The following is a 19,731-nucleotide window of genomic DNA, read 5'->3' on the forward strand; positions in this document are numbered from 1 at the left end:
GGAAAGCAGATTGCAGGGAAGGGAGGGAGGCACCTAGTGGCCAAGTAAGGCTGGGTTCACACCACGTTTTGTAACTACGGTTCCCGTATACGGCTGGGAGGAGGGGGCGGGGCTTATTCACGGCGCCCGCACTCAGCCGTATAGGGGAACCGTATTTAATGCATGTCTATGAGCCGACCGGAGTGAACCGCAGCCTCCGGTCGGCTGCGTTTCCGGCCGTATGCGGTTTCCCGACCGTAGGCAAAAACGCGGTCGACCACGTTTTTGCCTGCGGTCAGGAAACCGCATATGGCTGAAAAAGCAGCCGACCGGAGGCTGCGATTCACTCTGATCGGCTCATAGACATGCATTAAATACGGTTCCCCTATACGGCTGAGTGCGGGCGCCACGATTAAGCCCCGCCCCCTCCTCCCAGCCGTATACAGGAACCGTAGTTACAAAACGTGGTGTGAACCCAGCCTAAGTAGTAATTTTTTTGGTGAATGAAGTAATATACAAGTATGTTAGGAATTGCCTAGGCTAACATGACAGTGATCCTGTAATTAATGTTTAAGACAGTCTAAAAAAAATGACATCTGCCCCAAAATAATACGACTATTACGTGTTGGTAATCTCTTCTAAACATTTAACTTGGTGACTTTTTATAATTACATTTACAATATATTCACTCTGAGGTAATTATTCATAATAGTATGGGTCATATGACTCCTTATATTTCCACGTAATAAACACATTAGCTGTGTTTCTTATCTACCAGTGATGAATATGAAGTTCCCTCATCTTTGTTCAGGAGTGGAAGATCTGTAGTATAATGTAGAGTTGGGCATTATCATGGTCTGCACCTGCTGGGGCGGAGAACTATATAGCACCTATGAAACTAGTCTGTTTCAAGTAAAACTGTCACTCATCCAGTGCATACTACTGCATCCACTGTCAGATACAAAAGCTTCTGATATGTTGTAAAGCATGTATAACCAATAGGTTTTACAATTGCTTTCATTAGAAAATTTTCAGTATTTCATACTGAAAAAGCCAGTCAAACAACTGTCCCCCTGTCTGCTTGGACACATACTAGTCCTGCTGTGTCCATGCATCATCACCTACATCATGGACACACTTCCTTGATTGACAGCTGTGAGTGCAGGGCTCACAGCTGGAGGAAAAATCCTCCTACTGTCAGCTTGTGTCCCGCTACTGTCAGTGAGGACAAGCTGGGAGTTGTAGTTTAGCTAATGCTAGGGGAGATGTGAGCAGACAGCATACTGAGGGAGGGGGCGGAAACCTGCAGTTAGGCCACTCCCCCTCCCTTTGAGAGGAATTCAGACTAGTGAGCTAAATTAAAAGTGTAATAAAAAAATAAAGGTGCTAGACACATAAAAAGTAGATGTACATGGTCAGAATTAGGTACTGAGTGATATATATTTAAAAAAGTATTATTTTTTTTTGGGATCTGACTGGTACGCTTTAAGCAGTTTTGTAGGCCCAGTCTCTGGCCCTACTAAGATCATGTTATTCCCTATGTTTAGCATGTACTTTAGACATACATGCTATTCCATTCTCTGGTGTCCAGTAAAAAACCAAAACATACTGCACGATAAATGTAATGGTTTTATTTTTTATTTTTTTAATATTTTTTATTTATTTTACATTATTGACAAAAGCCCACAAATAAGATCAGGTATAGCTACTCATATCTTACAATCAAACATAACTTATCCTATGAGTGTAACTTAAAAAGAACCTGGCACCAAATAAACTTTTCTAAACTAACTCAGGCTATGTTCCCTAACTACTCCTAACTCCCCTCCAGCCCTTAAAAAAAATGTCATAGCTTTAAAAAGCTGTGTATCTTACCTTTCTTCTTGCTCACATAATGCAATTTCCCAGCAGGAGAAAGTGGGCGTTTCCCAGCAGGCATGACATCCCTGAAAGCCTGCTGGGGGACCAATTCCGCCCTCACATGGTTGCAGTGCTTTGATGAATAGAAGACCTCAGGCTCTGCGCATGTTTCAGTCTGTGTTGCTATCAGTGAGGCTCTCCTGCAGCTTTCAGTCTGTGCAGCTTTCGGTGAGAATCTGTGGAGCTTTAACTTTCTGTGCAGCTGTCAATCAAGCTCAGTGCAGAGAAGCACTTTCTGAGTTTGGACTCCTGCCAGGCCAGGAGGAAACCAAACCTACTGTATTAATTGTGGCAGGGAACAGAACAGATCTACCTAGTGGCCGTTTTTTATATTACATTTTAAACATATTTATGTTGTTAATTTTAAAAGCAAGCGAATGGGAAAGTGTCTGCTAATTACACAAGAAACACTATATTAAAAGTTTTATTCGGTGACAGGTACTCTTTAATAAAGTAAATCAGTTATAGAGATGTGTTCGGCAACTGCGTTATTAGAAGACAATGATGTGGAAAGCGTGCATCTCCTGCAGTGTAGACATGTGGTGGTGCTCTGGCTATATATAGCATGCAGATATTCATCAATCATAGAAGAATGAAAGCCGGCCACTCACCATCTCTTGTCTTCAGGATTTCTTTATTCCATGGTATGGCCGGATGAAGCACTAGGCAGTGTGAAACAGAGCTTGTTGCCTATCTGTACCCCCCCCCCCCCCCCTGGTTTCTGTCCCACTCCCCAGCATGTATTGTGAGTATATTGAATAAAGAAATCCTGAAGACAAGAGATGGTGGTTGGCCGGCTTTCATTCTTCTAAGATTGATGAATCTTTAATAAGGTCCCAATGGTCCACATTCTCTATACCCAATTCCTCCTGCCATTTCCTAAGTACCTCCACAGGTTGTAGCGCATGAAATCTAGTAAGTGAGAGCTTATATAGTTTAGAAGTGAAACCATTAGACTGAGTTCTTTTGGTTATTAGGTCTAAAAAAAAATATTTTTTGTTTAAAATGTTAGCCTATGGGTAACGGAAGGCGCTGTATGGAATCCATCACAGTTATCTATTAAACGTATAGGTCATGAGCTTTTCATAATCTATCCGTTACATAAATATCATAATGGGCAAATGGGTGATAGATACCCGTCACCCATAGGCCATAAAGGCAGCCTTTTAATCCATATACCACGAAAAGTTCATAACCTTTATAGCCTATGGCTGACAGATGCCACTGAGGCATCCATCACAGCCTCCATTTAACATTTATGTCAGGAGCTTTTCCCAGTGTATGTGTAAACAGAAGTCCATAGGCAATGTTCATATTCCTATAAATTTTGGTCATCTTCACAAGTTAAGGAAATGCCTGAAACATTTAAGTGATTTTCACGATGGTTATTTTTATGCTCTGCCTAGGATGCCTATTGGATTGCAATGAACAGCTCATTGAAATGTAAAAGCCTGAGTGACATCTTTCTACTCTTCAAGAGCTCGGATTTTGTGACACATGACTTCACACAACCGTAAGTAGCAAGGATTTTAATTAAACATTTTCTGCTCGGTGAAGTGAATGGTCGCTTGCTAATAGCTCCAGTATTCAACAATAGTTGATGAGGTTGCATCTTAGATGCACAAGTGATTTTTTTTGTTGCCTAGCCTAAATGCAAATCATCAGATCTCGCTTTTGTTAATGTGAAATGGGAGACTAGATTTCATGCTTTTTGGAACATGTATTTGCTCCAGTCTTTTAATAGACGTGTTAAGTGGGAGTGCCACCACTGTTATAAAAATAAACCCAGGCAGCAGCTCCCTGCCCTCTCCAGCAGATGGATTGTTGCTGCATCCCAGTATATTTTTCTTCTGAAGCTCATGATCAATACCTAATGTTGGTTTTAGTAACAATTACCACTCGAAATAACAACTGTAATTCCTTACATGTGTTAAAAATCTACTTTACAGTATCTCACATAAATTAAATATTTTGTATCTTTTCATGCGACAACACTGAAGAAATTACACTCTGCTACAATGTGAAGTGGGTGCACAGCCTGTATATCAGTGTTTAATGTTGTGTCCCTTCAAAATAACTCATCACACAGCCATTAATGTCTAAAACATGACCACAAAAAGGAGTATACCCCTAAATGGAAATGTCCAAATTGGGCCCAGGTAGACATTTTCCCTCCCCAGTGTCATGTGACTTATTAGTGTTACAAGGTTTTAGGTGTGAATGTGGAGCAGGTATCTTAACTTTGGTGTTATCGCTCTCACACTCTTAATACTGGTCACTATGGGGATTTGCTCCTACTCTGGACTGTTCCTGACACGGACAGAGGTGTCGGCAGAGAGCACTGTGGTCAGACAGATAAGAACTCACAACATTCTTGGGAGCATACAGCAGCCTATAAGTACAAGAAAGCTTAAAGGAGTAGTAGTCCAGTCCTGAAAAACATCCCCCTATCCTTAAGATAGGGGATAAGTTTCAGATAGTTGGGAGTCCGACCGCAGGGACCCCCCCACAATCTCCCGTACGGGGCCCCGGCAGCCTGCAGGAAGGGGGCGTGTCGCCCACCGCACAAAGCGTCGGCTGACACGCCCCCTCAATACAACTCTATGGCCTCCGCCAATCTCCGGCTCTGCCATAGCGCTGTATTGAGGGGGCGTGTCGACCGCCGCTTCATGCGGAGATCACGGGGGGGGGGGGGGGGGGGGGGGGTCCCAGCAGTCGGACCCGCGGCTATCTGAAACTTATTCCCTATCCTTAGGACTGGACTACTCCTTTAAGATTTGTAATTACAAGTAATTTACAAATCTGTTTAACTTTTAGGCACCAGTTGATTTTAAAAAAAATCAGTTTTTCACCGGAGTACCCCTTTAATGCCCAAGAGGCTTAACCTCTTGGGAATGCAGGGCGTATGCATATGCCCTGCATCCCCGATCCTTAAAGGGGTACTCCCATGGAAAACTTTATTTTTTTTTTTTTTTAAATCATCTGGTGCCAGAAAGTTAAACTGATTTGTAAATCACTTCTATTAAAAAAATAAAATCTTAATCCTTCGAGTACTCTTTAGGGGCTGTATACTAAAGAGAAATACAAAAAAGAAATGCATTTCCTCTGATGTCATGACCACAGTGCTCTCTGCTGACCTCTGCTGTCCATTTCATGAACTGTCCAGACCAGGAAAAAATCTCCATAGCAAACATATGCTGCTCTGGACAGTTCCTAAAATGGACAGCAGAGGTCAGCAAAGAGCAATGTAGTCATGACATCAGAGGAAATGCATTTCTTTTTTGGATTTCTTTTTTAGTATACAGCCCCTAAAAAGTACTGCAAGGATAAAGATTTTTTAATAGAAGTGATTTACAAATCTGTTTAGCTTTCTGGCACCAGTTGATTTAAAAAAATGAATAAATAAATAAATAAATAAAATTTCCACTGGAGTACCCCTTTAATGACTCAGGGAATACAGTTATGGCCTCAGTATTTCCAGTCCCCACCATTCGCCGAGCGGGCACTGGACCGGGATGCCTGACGTGTGACTGTACCCTAAAAACACTACACTACACAAAATAAAAAGTAAAACACTACATATACACACACACCTACACAGTTATCCCTCCCCCCCCCCCCCCCCCCCCCAATAAACAAAAAAGTCTCCTACGGCACTGTTTCCAAAACAGAGCCTCCAGCTGTTGAAAATCAACAACTACCAGTATTGCCAGACAACCAAACGCAATGCTTGCATATGGGTCCATCCCTATTCAAATCCCTAATTTAGGCCACAAATGCGCATGGCGCTCTCTCGCTTCGGAGCCCTGTCGTATTTCAAGGCAACAGTTTAGGGCCATATATGGGGTATTTCCGTACTCAGGAGAAATTGCCTAACAAATTTGGGGGGTCTTTTTCACCTCTTATGAAAAGGTAAAGTTGGGGTCCACACCAGCATGTTAGTGTAAAAAATTAATATTTTTACACTAACATGCTTTTGTTGCCCCATACTTTTAATTTTCACAAGAGGTAAAAGGAAAAAAAGACCCCCAAAATTTGTAACACAATTTCTCTTGAGTACGGAAATACTCCATATTTGGACGTAAAGTGCTTTGCGGGCGCACAACAAGGCTCAGGAGTGAGAGTGCACTATGTACTTTTGAGGCCTAAATTGGTGATTTGCACAGGGGTGTCAGGTAGTTACAGCAGTTTTGACATAAATGCAAAAAAAAAAATACCCACATGTGACCCCATTTTGGAAACTACACCCCTCATGGAACGTAACAAGGGTTATAGTGAGCCTTAACACCCCACAGGTGCTTGACAAATTTTCATTAAAGTTGGACGTGAAAATGAAAAATTTTATTTATTTTTTTTCACTAAAAAGCTGGTGTTACCCCAAATTTTTCATTTTCACAAGGGGTAATTGGAGAAAAAGCCCCCCGGAATTTGTAATACCATTTCTGAGTAAGGAAATGCCCCATATGTGGATTTTAAGTGCTCTGTGGGCGAACTACAATGCTCAGAAGAGAGCATTATTGGGCTTTTTGAGAGAGAATTTGGCTGGAATAGAAGTCACAGACACTCCTGATGACTTGACTGGTGTCACCAAACATGTAAGGGAGGCAGGTTATATATGTTTTATATAACAGCAGTGTCCTCCTCTAGTGGCCTTGTAGTACTGCAGGCAAAGGGCCATATACAGACCTCCAGCTGGAGGTCCATTAATAACCAATAGTATGTGGCAACAACTGCTGGGTTTTTAAAATTTTTTCCCCCCTCACAAGTTTGATAAATTTAAGCTAATCAATAAAAGTGAAGTTTTAAAGGGAGAGCACACTATAAAGGTATGGGGTTTGGATTTTTCCAGGAATGGGGTTTGTATTTTTTGTATAATATTACCCCAGCACTATCTCCTGGGCATTGTTGAGAAATAAATGCTCACTGCGCCGCTTGTTACATTCTGTGAGGAGTGTAGTTCCCTAAATAGGGTCATGTGTGTGTGTGTGTGGGGGGGGGGGGGGGGTCCACTATTCTGTCACCATGGGGGCTTTGTGAACGCACATGGCCCCCGACTTCTTCTATTCCAGCCAAATTCTCTCTCCAAAAGCTCAATGGCGCTCCTTCTCTTCTGAGCATTGTGGTTCACCCGCAGAGCACTTTACATCCACATATGGGGTATTTCCTTACTAAGAAGAAGTGGTGTTACAAATTTTGGGGGTCTTTTTCTCCTATTACCCCTTGTGAAAATGAAGAATTTGGAGTAACATTTTTCATGTCCGACTTTAGCAAAAATTTGTCAATCACCTGTGGGGTAAGGGTCACTATACCCCTTGTTAAATTGTGTGGTTTGCCAAATAGTTGCCATGTGGAGTCCTTCTTTTTTTTTTTTTTTATTTATTTATTTATTTTTTGCTGTTCTGGCTGGCACCATAGGGGCTTCCTAAATGTGTGACATGCCCCTCAAAAACCATGACAGCAAAACTTGCCCTCCAAAATCCCACAGTTGCTCTTTCCCTTTTGAGCTATGTTGCGAGCTCGCAGAGCACTTTACGTCAACATATGAGGTATTGCCATACTCAAGAGAAATTGGGTTACAAGTTTTGGGGGGCTTTTTCTCCTTTATAACCCTTGTAAAAATAAAAAAATTGGGCTACATGAACATGTTAGTGTAAAAAAAAATTGAGATTCAGATTTTTCCTCCTCCTTGCTGCTATTCCTGTGAAACACCTAAAGGGTTAACAACATTTATGAATGTCATTTTGAATACTTTGAGAGGTGCAGTTTCTATAATGGGGTTAAATCCACTTCAAACTTATCTGGTCCCTGAAAAAATTCCGATTTTGAATTTTTTTTGTGAAAATTTAGAAAATTGCTGCTATACTTTTGCTATACTCTAATATCTTCAAAAAGTAAAAACATGTAAACTTTATGATAATATGAACATAAAGAAGACATATTGTATTTGTGAATCAGTATATAATTTATTTGGAATATCCATTTTCCTTACAAGGAGAGAGTTTCAAAGTTAGAAAAATGCTACATTTTCATTAAATTTCAGGATTTAAGTAAGAAAGGATGTAAGTAATGATTAAAATTTACCGCTATGTTAAAGTAGAATATGTCACGAAAAAAATAGTCTCTGAATCAGAATAAAAGGTAAAAGCATCTCAGAGTTATTAATGCATAAAGTGACAGTGGTCAGAATTGCAAAAAAAAGGACAGAGTCCTTAAGGTCCCTAAAGGGTTAAGGCAGTGCTGGAAAATAATGGTGGCCACACAACATATTGCCACGTTGGGCCCAGTTTGGACATTTCCGCTTAGGGATGTACTCACTTTTCTTGCCAAGGTATACACATTAACCCCTTAGGGACAATAAACATTAATGTACATCCTGGTGCGCTGGTACTTAACACACCAGGAGGTACATTTTACGTTCTGCACAGGAGCTGCACTGGCTTCATGTATGGTAGATCCTGGCTGCTATCTGCAGCCAAAGACCTTCCAGAACTCCTCCCATCATTAACCCCTCAGATACTGTGATCCATGCTGATCGCGGGCGTGACAGCGGTTGCGCCCCCTTCCCATAGACTTTTGTTGAGGGGGCGGGAGGCGTGACTTCAAGAGGGGGCGGCCTCGAACACGGAAGCCCGCACACAGCGTTCGGAGTAATAAACTTCCGGGCGCTGCGAGCGGAGCTCCGGAAGGCAGGGCAGAGGAGAACCCCTTTAAAGAGAAGTAAACACCTGCTAGGAACAATAATGGCTTATAATAACACTATGCTCTGGAATAAAATGCCATCTATTTTGTCAAAAATCACTTTCAACCTGCTCCCTGTTCAGGCTCATTCTCATCCCTCTCATGTTGATTTGGGTGAGCATTTTACACATGATGTTTTTTGTACATGAACCTCTTCTGTGGCCTTTTCCTACTGCACTTATTGTTGCATTTGGAAGGCTTTCCATTAAGTCTTTACATTACGAGCTTTTTCCATAGACTCCTTTCCTCTGTGTTTTCATTTTGTAACTATATATCAAAGGTAAGTCTGCTTACTATCTCCCTGAATTGTAAAGTTTCATACAATATATGAAATATATTGGAGCTATAAAAATGAGTGTGGAAAAAAAAGGGGTACTCCGCTGGAAAACTTTTATTTTTTATTTTTTTTATATTAACTGTGGTAAATTACTTCTATTTAAAAATCTTAACATTTCCAGTACTTATCAACTGCTGTATGCCACAGAGGAAGTTTATTATCTTTTTGATTTTTATTTTCTGTCTGACCACAGTTCTCTCTAGTGACACCTCTGTCCATGTCAGGAACTGTCCAGAGCAGGAGAGGTTTGCTATGGGGATTTGCTTCTGCTCTGGACAGCAGAGACCACTGTGGTCAGACAGAAAGGAAGTTAAAAAAGAAAAGAATTTCTTCTGTGGTATACAGCAGTTTACAAGTACTGGAAGGATTAAGATTTTTAAATAGAAGTAATTGACTAATCTGTTTAACTTTATGGCACCAGTTGATTTAAAAAAACGTTTTCCAGTGGAGTACCCCTTTAAGTATGCTGCAGATGTTAAATGTTCCTGACATTTTTGTGCAGTTTGTTCCACAAAATCCTGAAAAATGTTGATATCCTACATTAGAATCCCAAACCTTCATATATTTCCAGGGCTAGAAATTTATTTTTATTTTATTACTCTAGTTTTGTCTGCTTTGTTTCACAATGCATGATTACCATGTTTGCTGGGATTTTGGCCTGCTTTCAGGTGATCTACATCAGGATTTGCTGCATAGAAGAGCACTATTCTATAAAGCAGGATACAGTAAAACAAAAAGCATCCATTAAAGGTTGGAGGTACACACTAGGAAGTACCCCAATGTATACAATGGGAGCAAGATGTGGTATGAGTATAGATGGCCTTAGTGAACATTCTGCAACTTTCTATTTTTTCTTATCTGTATTTTGTAATGTCAGCTTTTCTTCTAGCAAATACTATAAAAAAAAAATTGTTAGTATCATCTTATATAACAGATCTTCTGGGTAACTGAGTGAATCAATTGCTTTATTGATCTTACTCCTAAGCAGAACATTTTACACTTTCAAAATAGGCCAAGAGATGCTGACATAGCAAGAAAATATATTTTGATTCAGATTTTATGTTCAGATGAAGGAAATGCAAGTCATCAATAATAACTTCTAGAGCTGTACTTAGAATGTCCTCCATTGTCTATAGGTATGTTGAATGAATAATTGATGGGATATTTCTGTACAGGCTACAGGGATAGCCATACTGTAGAAACTAGCTTAATTTACTAGACTGTGAATAACCAGACAAGAAAATAGCCCTTCATCTCAAAGAGTCGATGATCTTCAAAGCAAACATGCCCCACGTAAGATCATTTGCCAAGACAGTACTTCTGAGGGTTTATTCTACTATGTATCAATAGTTGTCTGTTGCTAGGTTTTGCTGTAGACAAATCTGATTATATAAGAGCACCAGCTTGTTTTAAAGTAGAACTGCGGCACAACTCTTTTTAAAGGGGTATTCCAGATTTTTTAAGTTAGTTTAGTTCATAATATAGTGTCTGTACCTGTGTGTGACGGTTTTCTCACAATTCTTCTGTGATTTTCACCCTAATATTTATTTTTACCAGCATACAAAATGACTGTTGTCTCAGATTTTTCCCAGCTTGCAATGCGGCCGAGACCTGACTCACTAGTCAGCTGTTGACAGGGAGCCTGTCTGCTTCAATGGGTGGAGGGATCACTTGGTGGGAGAGAGATCAATCTGCAACTAATGCAACAGCTGTAGGCACCCTGATTGAAAAACACAGATCTTTTGAATGGATGCAGCTCATTTATGTTTCAATGGGTGGGGTGACTGATGTGTGGGAGGGAGGAAAATGGAATTGTGGGATGTGTCAAACAGGAAATACCAGTTCACAAAAAGCTAGCCACAGTGTTATGGTAATCTCATGACATAGCAATTTAGCCCCAAGACAAGCACAGATCCTTCCTAAGCATGTCCATTACTGCTTGCCAGGTACGTACTAAAATCACCTTATGCTGGATAACCCCCTTTAGCCTCCCCTGTGCCTGGGCTGCAAAAACTTTAATAAAAAAACTTTAACTCGCCTTCCTACATTCCCTCGTTGCACGGATATCTGTGTCCCTTTCCTCCGCTGCTGCTTGGCTTCCTACTTCTTAGGCTCGGAACGTCACACTGCAGTCAGTGTATTGCCTACTGCAGTGATGCCTCGGCCGGTGATAGGCTGAGCGCACTGTCATGTAAGGAGCTCTGGCCCCGCCTTCTCCCAGCGGCCCGGGCTCCTTACATGACAATGCACTCAGCCTATCACCGGCCGAGGCGGGACATCACTGCACCCGGCGATATGCTGACTGCAGTGTGATGTTCTGAGCTTAAGAAGAAGGAAGCCAAACAGCAGCGGAGGAACAGGACGCTGATATCGGCGCAACGGGAGAATGTAGGAAGGTCAGCTAAAGTTTTAGTTTTTGCAGCCCGGGCACAGGGGAAGTTAAGAGTTGCGCCGCAGTTCTCCTTTAACCCCTTAAGGACGCAGCTCATTTTCACCTTAAGGATGCAGCACTTTTTCGCAAATCTGACCACTGTCACTTTATGCATTAATAACTCTGAGATGATTTACCGATTATTCTGATTCTAAGATAGTTTTTTCGTGACATATTCTACTTTATGTTAGTGGTAAATTTTCATCGTTACTTGCATCCTTTCTTGGTGAAAAATCCCAAAATTTCATGAAAATTTTTAAAATTTTGCATTTTTCTAACTTTGAAGCTCTCTGCTTGATATTCCAAATACATTTTATATTGATTAACAAATACAATATGTGTTCTTTATGTTGGCATCATAAAATGGACATATTTTTACTTTTAGAAAAAATTAGAGGGCTTCAAAGTAGAGCAGCAATTTTCAAAATTTTCATGAAAATTGCAAAATCTGAAGGGACAGATGTTACAGAACTACAACTCCCAGCATGCCGGGGTAGTCTAGGCATGCTGAAAGTTGTAGTTTGGCAACATCTGGATGGCTACCGTTTGGGCACCACTGTAATAGTGGTCTTCAAACTGTGACCCTCCAGATGTTGCAAAGCTACAACTCCCAGCATGCCCAGACAGCTGGGCATGCTGGGAGTTGCAGTTTGGCAACCACTAGAAGGGCAGCAGTAAATATCTGTTTACTGCCACCTTCCTTCCCCCCCACCGTCGCTTCCCTACCTTCGCCACTGATCTCCGCTGTCTCCACCGATGATCGGCAGTCCCCACGGCATCTTCTGCACAGGTACAGGCCGCCATCTTCTCCCCCCGTTCCGTCAGACATCCAGGGGTGGGCAGAGCGGGGGGGTTTCCATGGCAACCTCCTGTCGTGCACTGCCATTGGTCAGAACTCATTTCTGACTAATGGCAGGGGATAGGAGGAGATCGCAGCGCTGCAATCTCTTATCCCTCAGGATGATCGGGGCTGTCACTGACAGCTCCGATCATCCCTATTTTCCGGGTGGTCGGGTCACCAGAGACCCAATCAGCCCGGAATAGGAGAAAATCGCATGTCTGAATAGACATGCGATTTTCTCCAATCGCCGACATGGGGGGTCTCAGGAACTCCCTCGGCGATGTGCCGGGATGCCTGCTGAATGATTTCAGCAGGCATCCCGGTTCGGTCCCCAACCGGCTAGCGGCGGGGACCGGAATTCCCACGGGCGTATCCATACATCCTTAGGGACTCGGGATGCAGTGCGTATGCATACGTCCTATGTCCTGAACAGGTTAAGCATTAGAAGTTCATTTTTATATACAGTTAAACTGAGATGATTAAATAGACTATTATAAGCAAATGTTTATTGGTGTAAATCACTATCTACAATTTTAAAGTGGACCTGTCAGAATGTTTTTAGGGTAGAAAGTAAGGGTATGGCTGTATATGGCTTTTTATCTTGATTCTGTGCATACCTTTCATTAGTTAATTGACCCCTCAAGAACTCAGAGATCAGAGTTTAAAGAAAAATGCAAATAAGGCTATGGAGTCCACTGGTCATTTCCCCTTGCTGTTAGAGCCAAGTGCAGTTTGCCCCACCGTCCCCATAAGTAATGCCCTGGGCGAGGAGCTATGCTTACCTCTTCCCATCGGCTGCGCTGTAATCACGCCCCCTTTGCTTGATTGACAGCCTGCGTAACCACTCTGCTCTCTAAGCCATGTGTAATATATGGTAAAATCTCATGATTGGTAACCACAATAAGGTGATTTTAGTACTTACCTTCCATACAGTAATGGACATGCTTAGGAAGGAACCGTGCTTGTCTTGGGGCTAAATGGCTGTGTTCTGAGTCACTGGCTATTTTCTGTTGGAGTTCCCTCCCTCCAACTAAAAGTCCCATGATTCCTTGTTTAGGAGTAACGAATTTGCATAGGTGAAAACGTCCCGGATTCTCAAGGCGCGAAAACCGTTCGACAGGAAAGAATGGTGCAAATGGCATGACAATAAACAAGTAACAGGGATATCGATAAAAGGTAACTCCCCCATTATGTCACAGGGCCAATGAAATAAAAAGGTGGTGTCATAACTATAAATCAGAACAACAAAATAATATGCCAAAGCAATATAGATCATTCCCATTAAAACTTCAAAATCAAACTGCTCAGGTCTAGTAAATCAAGATATCAAATTTCTGTGCATAGCAACAAGGAAGAATGTACCTGTTCATTTAATTTCCATCCATCAGCAGCTTGAAGCCAGGACAAATCAGATCCAATCTATAGGGCATGCTCAGCCCAGTAGTCCCCGCGCTCCCACATTGCCCGCGGGATGGCTAAACTGCCGGCTGTTATGGCTCCTTCTGGCAATTGAACAAATACAAGTCCCAGTACGCATACATGAACCAGAGCGAGGCGTGGTTTTTGACCAGCGCTCACAATGTGAATAGGAGCGCAGCGTAAAGTTTAAAAAACGCTAACTCCAGGAGCTGGGGACATCCGCACATATGTGCTGGTGCACTCCAGCTTGTACAAAGATTAGAATGAACAGCAGAGCACGTGTTGTTATAACATGGAAATATGGGGTAAAAATATTTGTGTAATATTTGTAAATTATATAGGGGGCAATACACTCTGATAAAATGTTAATTACCTGACATACAGTTAATTATTAAAAAAATAAATAAAATAAAATATATAAATAGAAAATAGACCCCATGTGAGCAAAGAAAAGTATATGGGCAAAGAAAATTATATGGGGAGCGATACAAACCAATAATACTAGATAATTAAAACCATACAATTGTACATTAGAATGGCTAATAGTTAATTATGCATGTTATAAAGTGTCTTAACAATTGTTACTACATTAAAAGACACAATGTAATTAAAATAACGCTAGAATTAAAAGTGCAGCAATCCATATGTATCCCAAGGATCTGCACCTAAAACCAGCTAAACCACAAGACTATAAGAATGCACTGACTCAATCTATATACATAATATAGATGTGAAAACTAGAAATTATTGTAATGCCAAGCACCAAACGGGGGTTCACCTGAAATAGATCGCATACAAGGCCACCTACTAGTCGAGGATACTATCTGATAACTAATTTAGACCCGCTGGATACAAAGTGTTAAAGGATATCTCCAGAATTTAGCAACGTATCCCCTATCTTAAGGATAGGGGATAAGTGGGATAAGATCCCCGGCCTGCATGATAGGGGCGTATCGACCACTGCACGAAGCGTCGGCCAACACGCCCCCTCCATGCAGCTCTATGGGAGAGCTGAAGCGCTGCTCCCAGCTATCTTCGACTCCATAGAACTGCATTGAGGGGGCGTGTCGGCCGCAGCTTCGTGCTGTGGATGAAAAGGCTTGTTTCATGCAGGGAGCCGGGGCTCCATATGGGAGATCGCTGGGGGGGGCCCCAGCGTTCGGACCCCCGCGATCTGATACTCATCCTCTATACTTAGGATAGGCGATAAGTTGTTATATCCCGGAGTTCTCCTTTAAGTTTGAAGATCCAGTCGGCTTCTCTCTTGAATAATTTCTAAGATCTGTCCACTGTTGTTCTCGGTATCTCTTCAATGATGGTAAAAGAAAATTCAGAAAAATCACTGTTATGGCACTCTGTCGCATGTCGAGAGACACTGTGTAATTCAAACTTATAGTTAACATTGGACCTTTAGGATGTTTAGGACATCGGATGTTTATTTACCCGGCTTCTGAATTGCTGAATGGTTCTCCCTCCATATTGGAGGTGACGAGCACTCCATAAGATACATCACGTAGCAAAATGCACAGTTGGTGGAAGATTTAATGAAAAACACTTCTTTTGAGGTTTGGCTCATGAATGATCTAGCACCGTCCGTCTAACATGTTTGCACACCACTTGCATGTACGATGATTGCAACAGAAGGAGAATAATTTTGTTTCGGAATTTCTCAAACCCCCCTTGCCTTTTTCTTTCGGACAGAGGCGACCAGTACATTCTTAAGAGTCTTTGCTTTCCTGAAGATAATCGTATTACGCCTTTTAGGATTGGACCATTGCGTATAATATCCCAATGTTTGGTATGATATCCCAATGTTTGGTATGATATCCCAATGTTTGGTATAATATCCCAATGTTTGGTATGATTCCTTGCTTGCAAGTTTGTGGTAATTTTTCTTCCTCCCACACATCAGCCACCCCACCCATTGAAATACACCTGTGCTCCCTTCAATGCAATAGACCAGTGTTTTCTAACCAGGGTGCCTCCAACTGTTGCAAAACTTCCATTCCTTCCAGAATGATCTCCCTCGCACTCAGCGGTCGTAATAATATTTACAATATGACCCTTTGAAGCCCCAACACACACATTTTATTTTTACTGACTGTACAGGAATTTTTAGACAACGGACAATCCTGCTGGCAATTTGTTGCATAATCCTTACGGGCGTCTGCTTGGTTAAGTGTTTCCCAACCAGAGCGCCTCCAGCTGTTGCAAAACTACAACTCCCCCTGCATGCTGGTTAGGAAACACCGGCCTGGTGGATTGTTGGGGCAATCTCTCTGTTCTCATTATCCCTAAAATGGCAAGATCTAGGGCTAGTCAGCTTTCCTGTTCTTTCTTACATTTTACTCAGGATTGGATAGAAGTTGTGTATATATCCTGCAGCTGGTCATTGTTTAGGTGGCACCAAACAGGTAACTTTTTTTTTTTTTTTTTTATATGCCCCTTGTATCATCCCATATTGGTTTAAAAGATTATAGGTATGGGAAAAGATTACCTCTAAATTGGACCACATGGTGTTATAATCTAAAATGGTCCTTAGAGGATACAGTGGGGGCAAAAAAGTATTTAGTCATCTGCCAATTGTGCCATTTCTCCCACTTATAAAGATGGGAGAGGCCTGTAATTTTCATCATAGGAATACCTCACCTGGGAAAAAAAATCCATAAAATCACATTGTCTGTCTGATTTTTAAAGAATTTATTTGCAAATTATGGTGGAAAATAAGCATTTGGTCACCTACAAACAAGCAAGATTTCTGTCTCCCCTAGACCTGTAACTTCTTCTTTAACCCCTTGGGGATGGAGGGTTTACCAATTCTAGTTTGTAATGACATTTTACCCAAAAATCTATGGGGAAACCAAAAAAGAAATCATTGTGCAACAAAATTGAAGAAAAAACTGCTTTTTTTTAAATTTACTTTTGGGGGCTTCCATTTCTACGCAGTAAATTTTTTTGTAAAAATGACACATTGGGGGAGATTTATCACAGCTGTCTATGTCCTGCATCAATATAGACCAAACTACAGAAAAACTACTATTGTGTGCCTAATTTATGAAAAGTAGCATGGCTCTTGATAAATTCGGTGCACGGACTTTGGGATCTATGCTTTTAGACTGTATTTAAACCTGCTCCAACATGGTCTGACATTTCAGCATACTCTCAGCCGATGCGACTTGTCGCCGAAAAAGTTGCTGTTGATAAATTCAGCACCAATGCATTTTTACGTCTAAAATAGACTAGAATGCATCATGTTATAAAAATCCTCTTAAAGTGACGTCTCGCCCGCCCCCTCAACGAAAGTCCATGGGAAGGGGGCGTGACCGCTGTCACTCCCCTTCCCATAGACTTTGGTAGAGGGGGCGGGCGAGACGTCACGAAGGGTCCGGGCGTGATGTCACGCCTGGAGGCCGCAAACATGGAAGCGCCCGCACACAGCGTTCGGAGTAATGAACTTCCGGACGCTGTGAGCGGAGCTCCGAACTGCAGGGCAGCGCACAACCCCTTTTAAGCAAAAGTCGCACATATTTAGACAGCGATAAAATTTTAGCCAGTCTAAATCCTTTGATAAATCCTTTGATAAATTATGTAGTTCCATACAATTAAAATAATACCCTACTAATATAGGTTTGAATTTGTCTTGCTTCTGGAAAAAAATCTGCATAACTAAATGCACCAAAAATTAATACCTTTTTAAAATTGGCCTCTTCTGACCCCCGTAACTTTTTTATTTTTCCACATACGGGGCGGTATGAGGGCTCATTTTCGTTTTGATCTTACTTTTAGATTGCTTTTTATAAAAAGTAAAAAAAAGGTATAGAAGGTATAAAAAGTCATCAAAAATACCCTATTTTGGACTTTGAAATTTTTTTGCGCATAAACCATTGACCGTTCGGTTTAAATAATTATACATTTTTATAGTTCAGACATTTACGCACGTGGCGGTACCACATTTTTATTTACATTTTTTTTATGGGAAAGAGGGGGGGGGTTAATTCAAACTTTTATTAGGGGAGGGGTTAAATGATCTTTATTAACTTTTTTTTGCAATGTTATAGCCCCCATAGGGGACTATAACATGCATTCCACCAAGTTCCTATACTGATCACTGCTATACCACGGCATAGCATTGATCAGTGTTATCGCCGCTTGACTGCTCCTGCCTGGATCTCAGGCATGGAGCAGTTATTCGGCGGTTGGACAACGAGGAGGCAGGTAAGAGACCCTACTCGTGCATCCTAGCTGATCGGCACACCCCGGGAGGCTTTCACTTTAGCGATAGGTGATGTGCGCTATTAGCCACGGCTCCCGGCTGTTGTTACGTGACCCCGCATTATAGAAAGGGAGCGGTCGCAGGGCGTACAGGTATGCCCTTCATCCCCAAGAGGTTAAGAGTCTCCTCTGTCCTCCACTCGTTACCTGTATTAATGGCACCTGTTGGAACTTATCAGTATAAAAGACACCTGTCCACAACTTCAAACAGTCACCCTTCAAATTCCACTATGACCAAAACCAAAGAGCTGTCGAAGGACACCAGAAACACAATTGTACACCTGCACCAGGCTGGGAAGACTGAATCTGCAATAGGCAACTGTGGGAGCAATTATTAGAAAATGGAAGACCTACAAGACCACTGATAATCTCCCTCAATCTGGGGCTCCACGCAAGATCTCACAATGTGGTGTCAAAATGATCACAAGAAGAGAAAAATCCCAGAACCACGTGGGGGGACCTATTGAATGACCTGCAGAGAGCTGGGACCAAAGTAAGAAATACTACCATCTGTAACACACTACGCTGCCAGGGACTCATATGATGCAGTGCCAGATGTGTCCCCCTGCTTAAGCCAGTACATGTCCGGACCCATCTGAAGTTTGCTGGAGAGCATTTGGATGATCCAGAAGAGGATTGGGAGATTGTCATATGAAACAAAAGTAGAACTTTTGGGTAAAAACTCAACTCGTCGTGTTCACTATACCTTCTGTGAAGCATGGGGGTGGAAACATCATGCTTTGGGGCTGTTTTTCTACTAAGGGACCAGGACGACTAGAAAAGAATGAATGGGGCCATGTATTGTGAGATTTTGAGTGAAAACCTCCTTCCATCAGCAAGGGCATTGAAAATGAAACGTGGCTGGGTCTTTCAGCATGACAATGATCCCAAGCACACCGTCTGGGCAACGGAGGAGTGGCTTCATAAGAAGCATTTCAAGGTCCTTGAGTGGCCTAGCTAGTCTCCAGATCTCAACCCCATAAAAAACCTTTGGAGGGAGATGAAAGTCCATGTTGCCCAGCGACAGCCCCAAAACATCACTGCTCTAGAGGAGATCTGCATCGAAGAATGGTCCAAAATACCAATCTGTGCGAAAACTTACAGAAAACATTTGACCTCTGTCATTGCCAACAAATGGTATATAACCAAGTATTGAGATGAACTTTTGTTATTGACCAAATACTTATTTTCCACCATAATTTGCAAATCAATTCTTTAAAAATCAGACAATGGGATTTTATGGACTTTGTTTTTTCTCATTATGGCTCTCATAGTTCAGGGGTGTGTAAATTAAAAAAAAAAAAAACTACTTGTCCAAGGTACTAAAGCGGAACACAATCTACTTGTCCCTCAAGAAAATCCACTTGTCCTGGTAGATGAAATAATTTCAACAAAAATAGTACGATCCACCCCCACTAGACCACCAGGGATGGATATAAGATCCCTTTAGACACTGCTGTCAACTTAGACAGAGGTGATCTGATGGTTTAATAGCGGCCACGGCGATCGCAGCATGTCAGGCTATTAGCGGCGGGAGAGCTGTAGCTAGCTCCTTTTACACCCGAGGCAAGCCCCCCCCCCCAACTGACCCCTATAACTCCAATTTCTCCATATACAGGGATGTATGAGGGCAATCTTATGTGCCGTGATCTGTAGTTTTTATCGGAACCATTTATTATCGGAACTTTTTTTTAGGAAAGGGGCTTATTCACATATATATGCACTTTTAAAAATATTTTAATCACTATTTTTCAGTCTTCATAGGGACTTGTATATGGAGTCTTTTGATTGGAA

At 41.8% G+C, this 19,731-nt stretch overlaps 1 protein-coding gene across 2 annotated transcripts in view; it reads left to right on the forward strand.

Moving 5' to 3' along the window:
* Positions 1 to 19,731, forward strand: part of CDC123 (cell division cycle 123) — a 79,854-nt gene that overhangs the window by 25,040 nt on the left and 35,083 nt on the right. For both annotated transcript variants that reach the window (XM_056573322.1, XM_056573324.1), the window contains exon 6: positions 3,306 to 3,412. In XM_056573322.1, the coding sequence (XP_056429297.1) occupies positions 3,306 to 3,412 (107 nt within the window). The remainder of the gene's footprint in view (positions 1 to 3,305; positions 3,413 to 19,731) is intronic.

The sequence above is a fragment of the Hyla sarda genome, chromosome 4 (assembly GCF_029499605.1).
Source record: "Hyla sarda isolate aHylSar1 chromosome 4, aHylSar1.hap1, whole genome shotgun sequence".
Lineage (NCBI taxonomy): Eukaryota > Metazoa > Chordata > Amphibia > Anura > Hylidae > Hyla > Hyla sarda.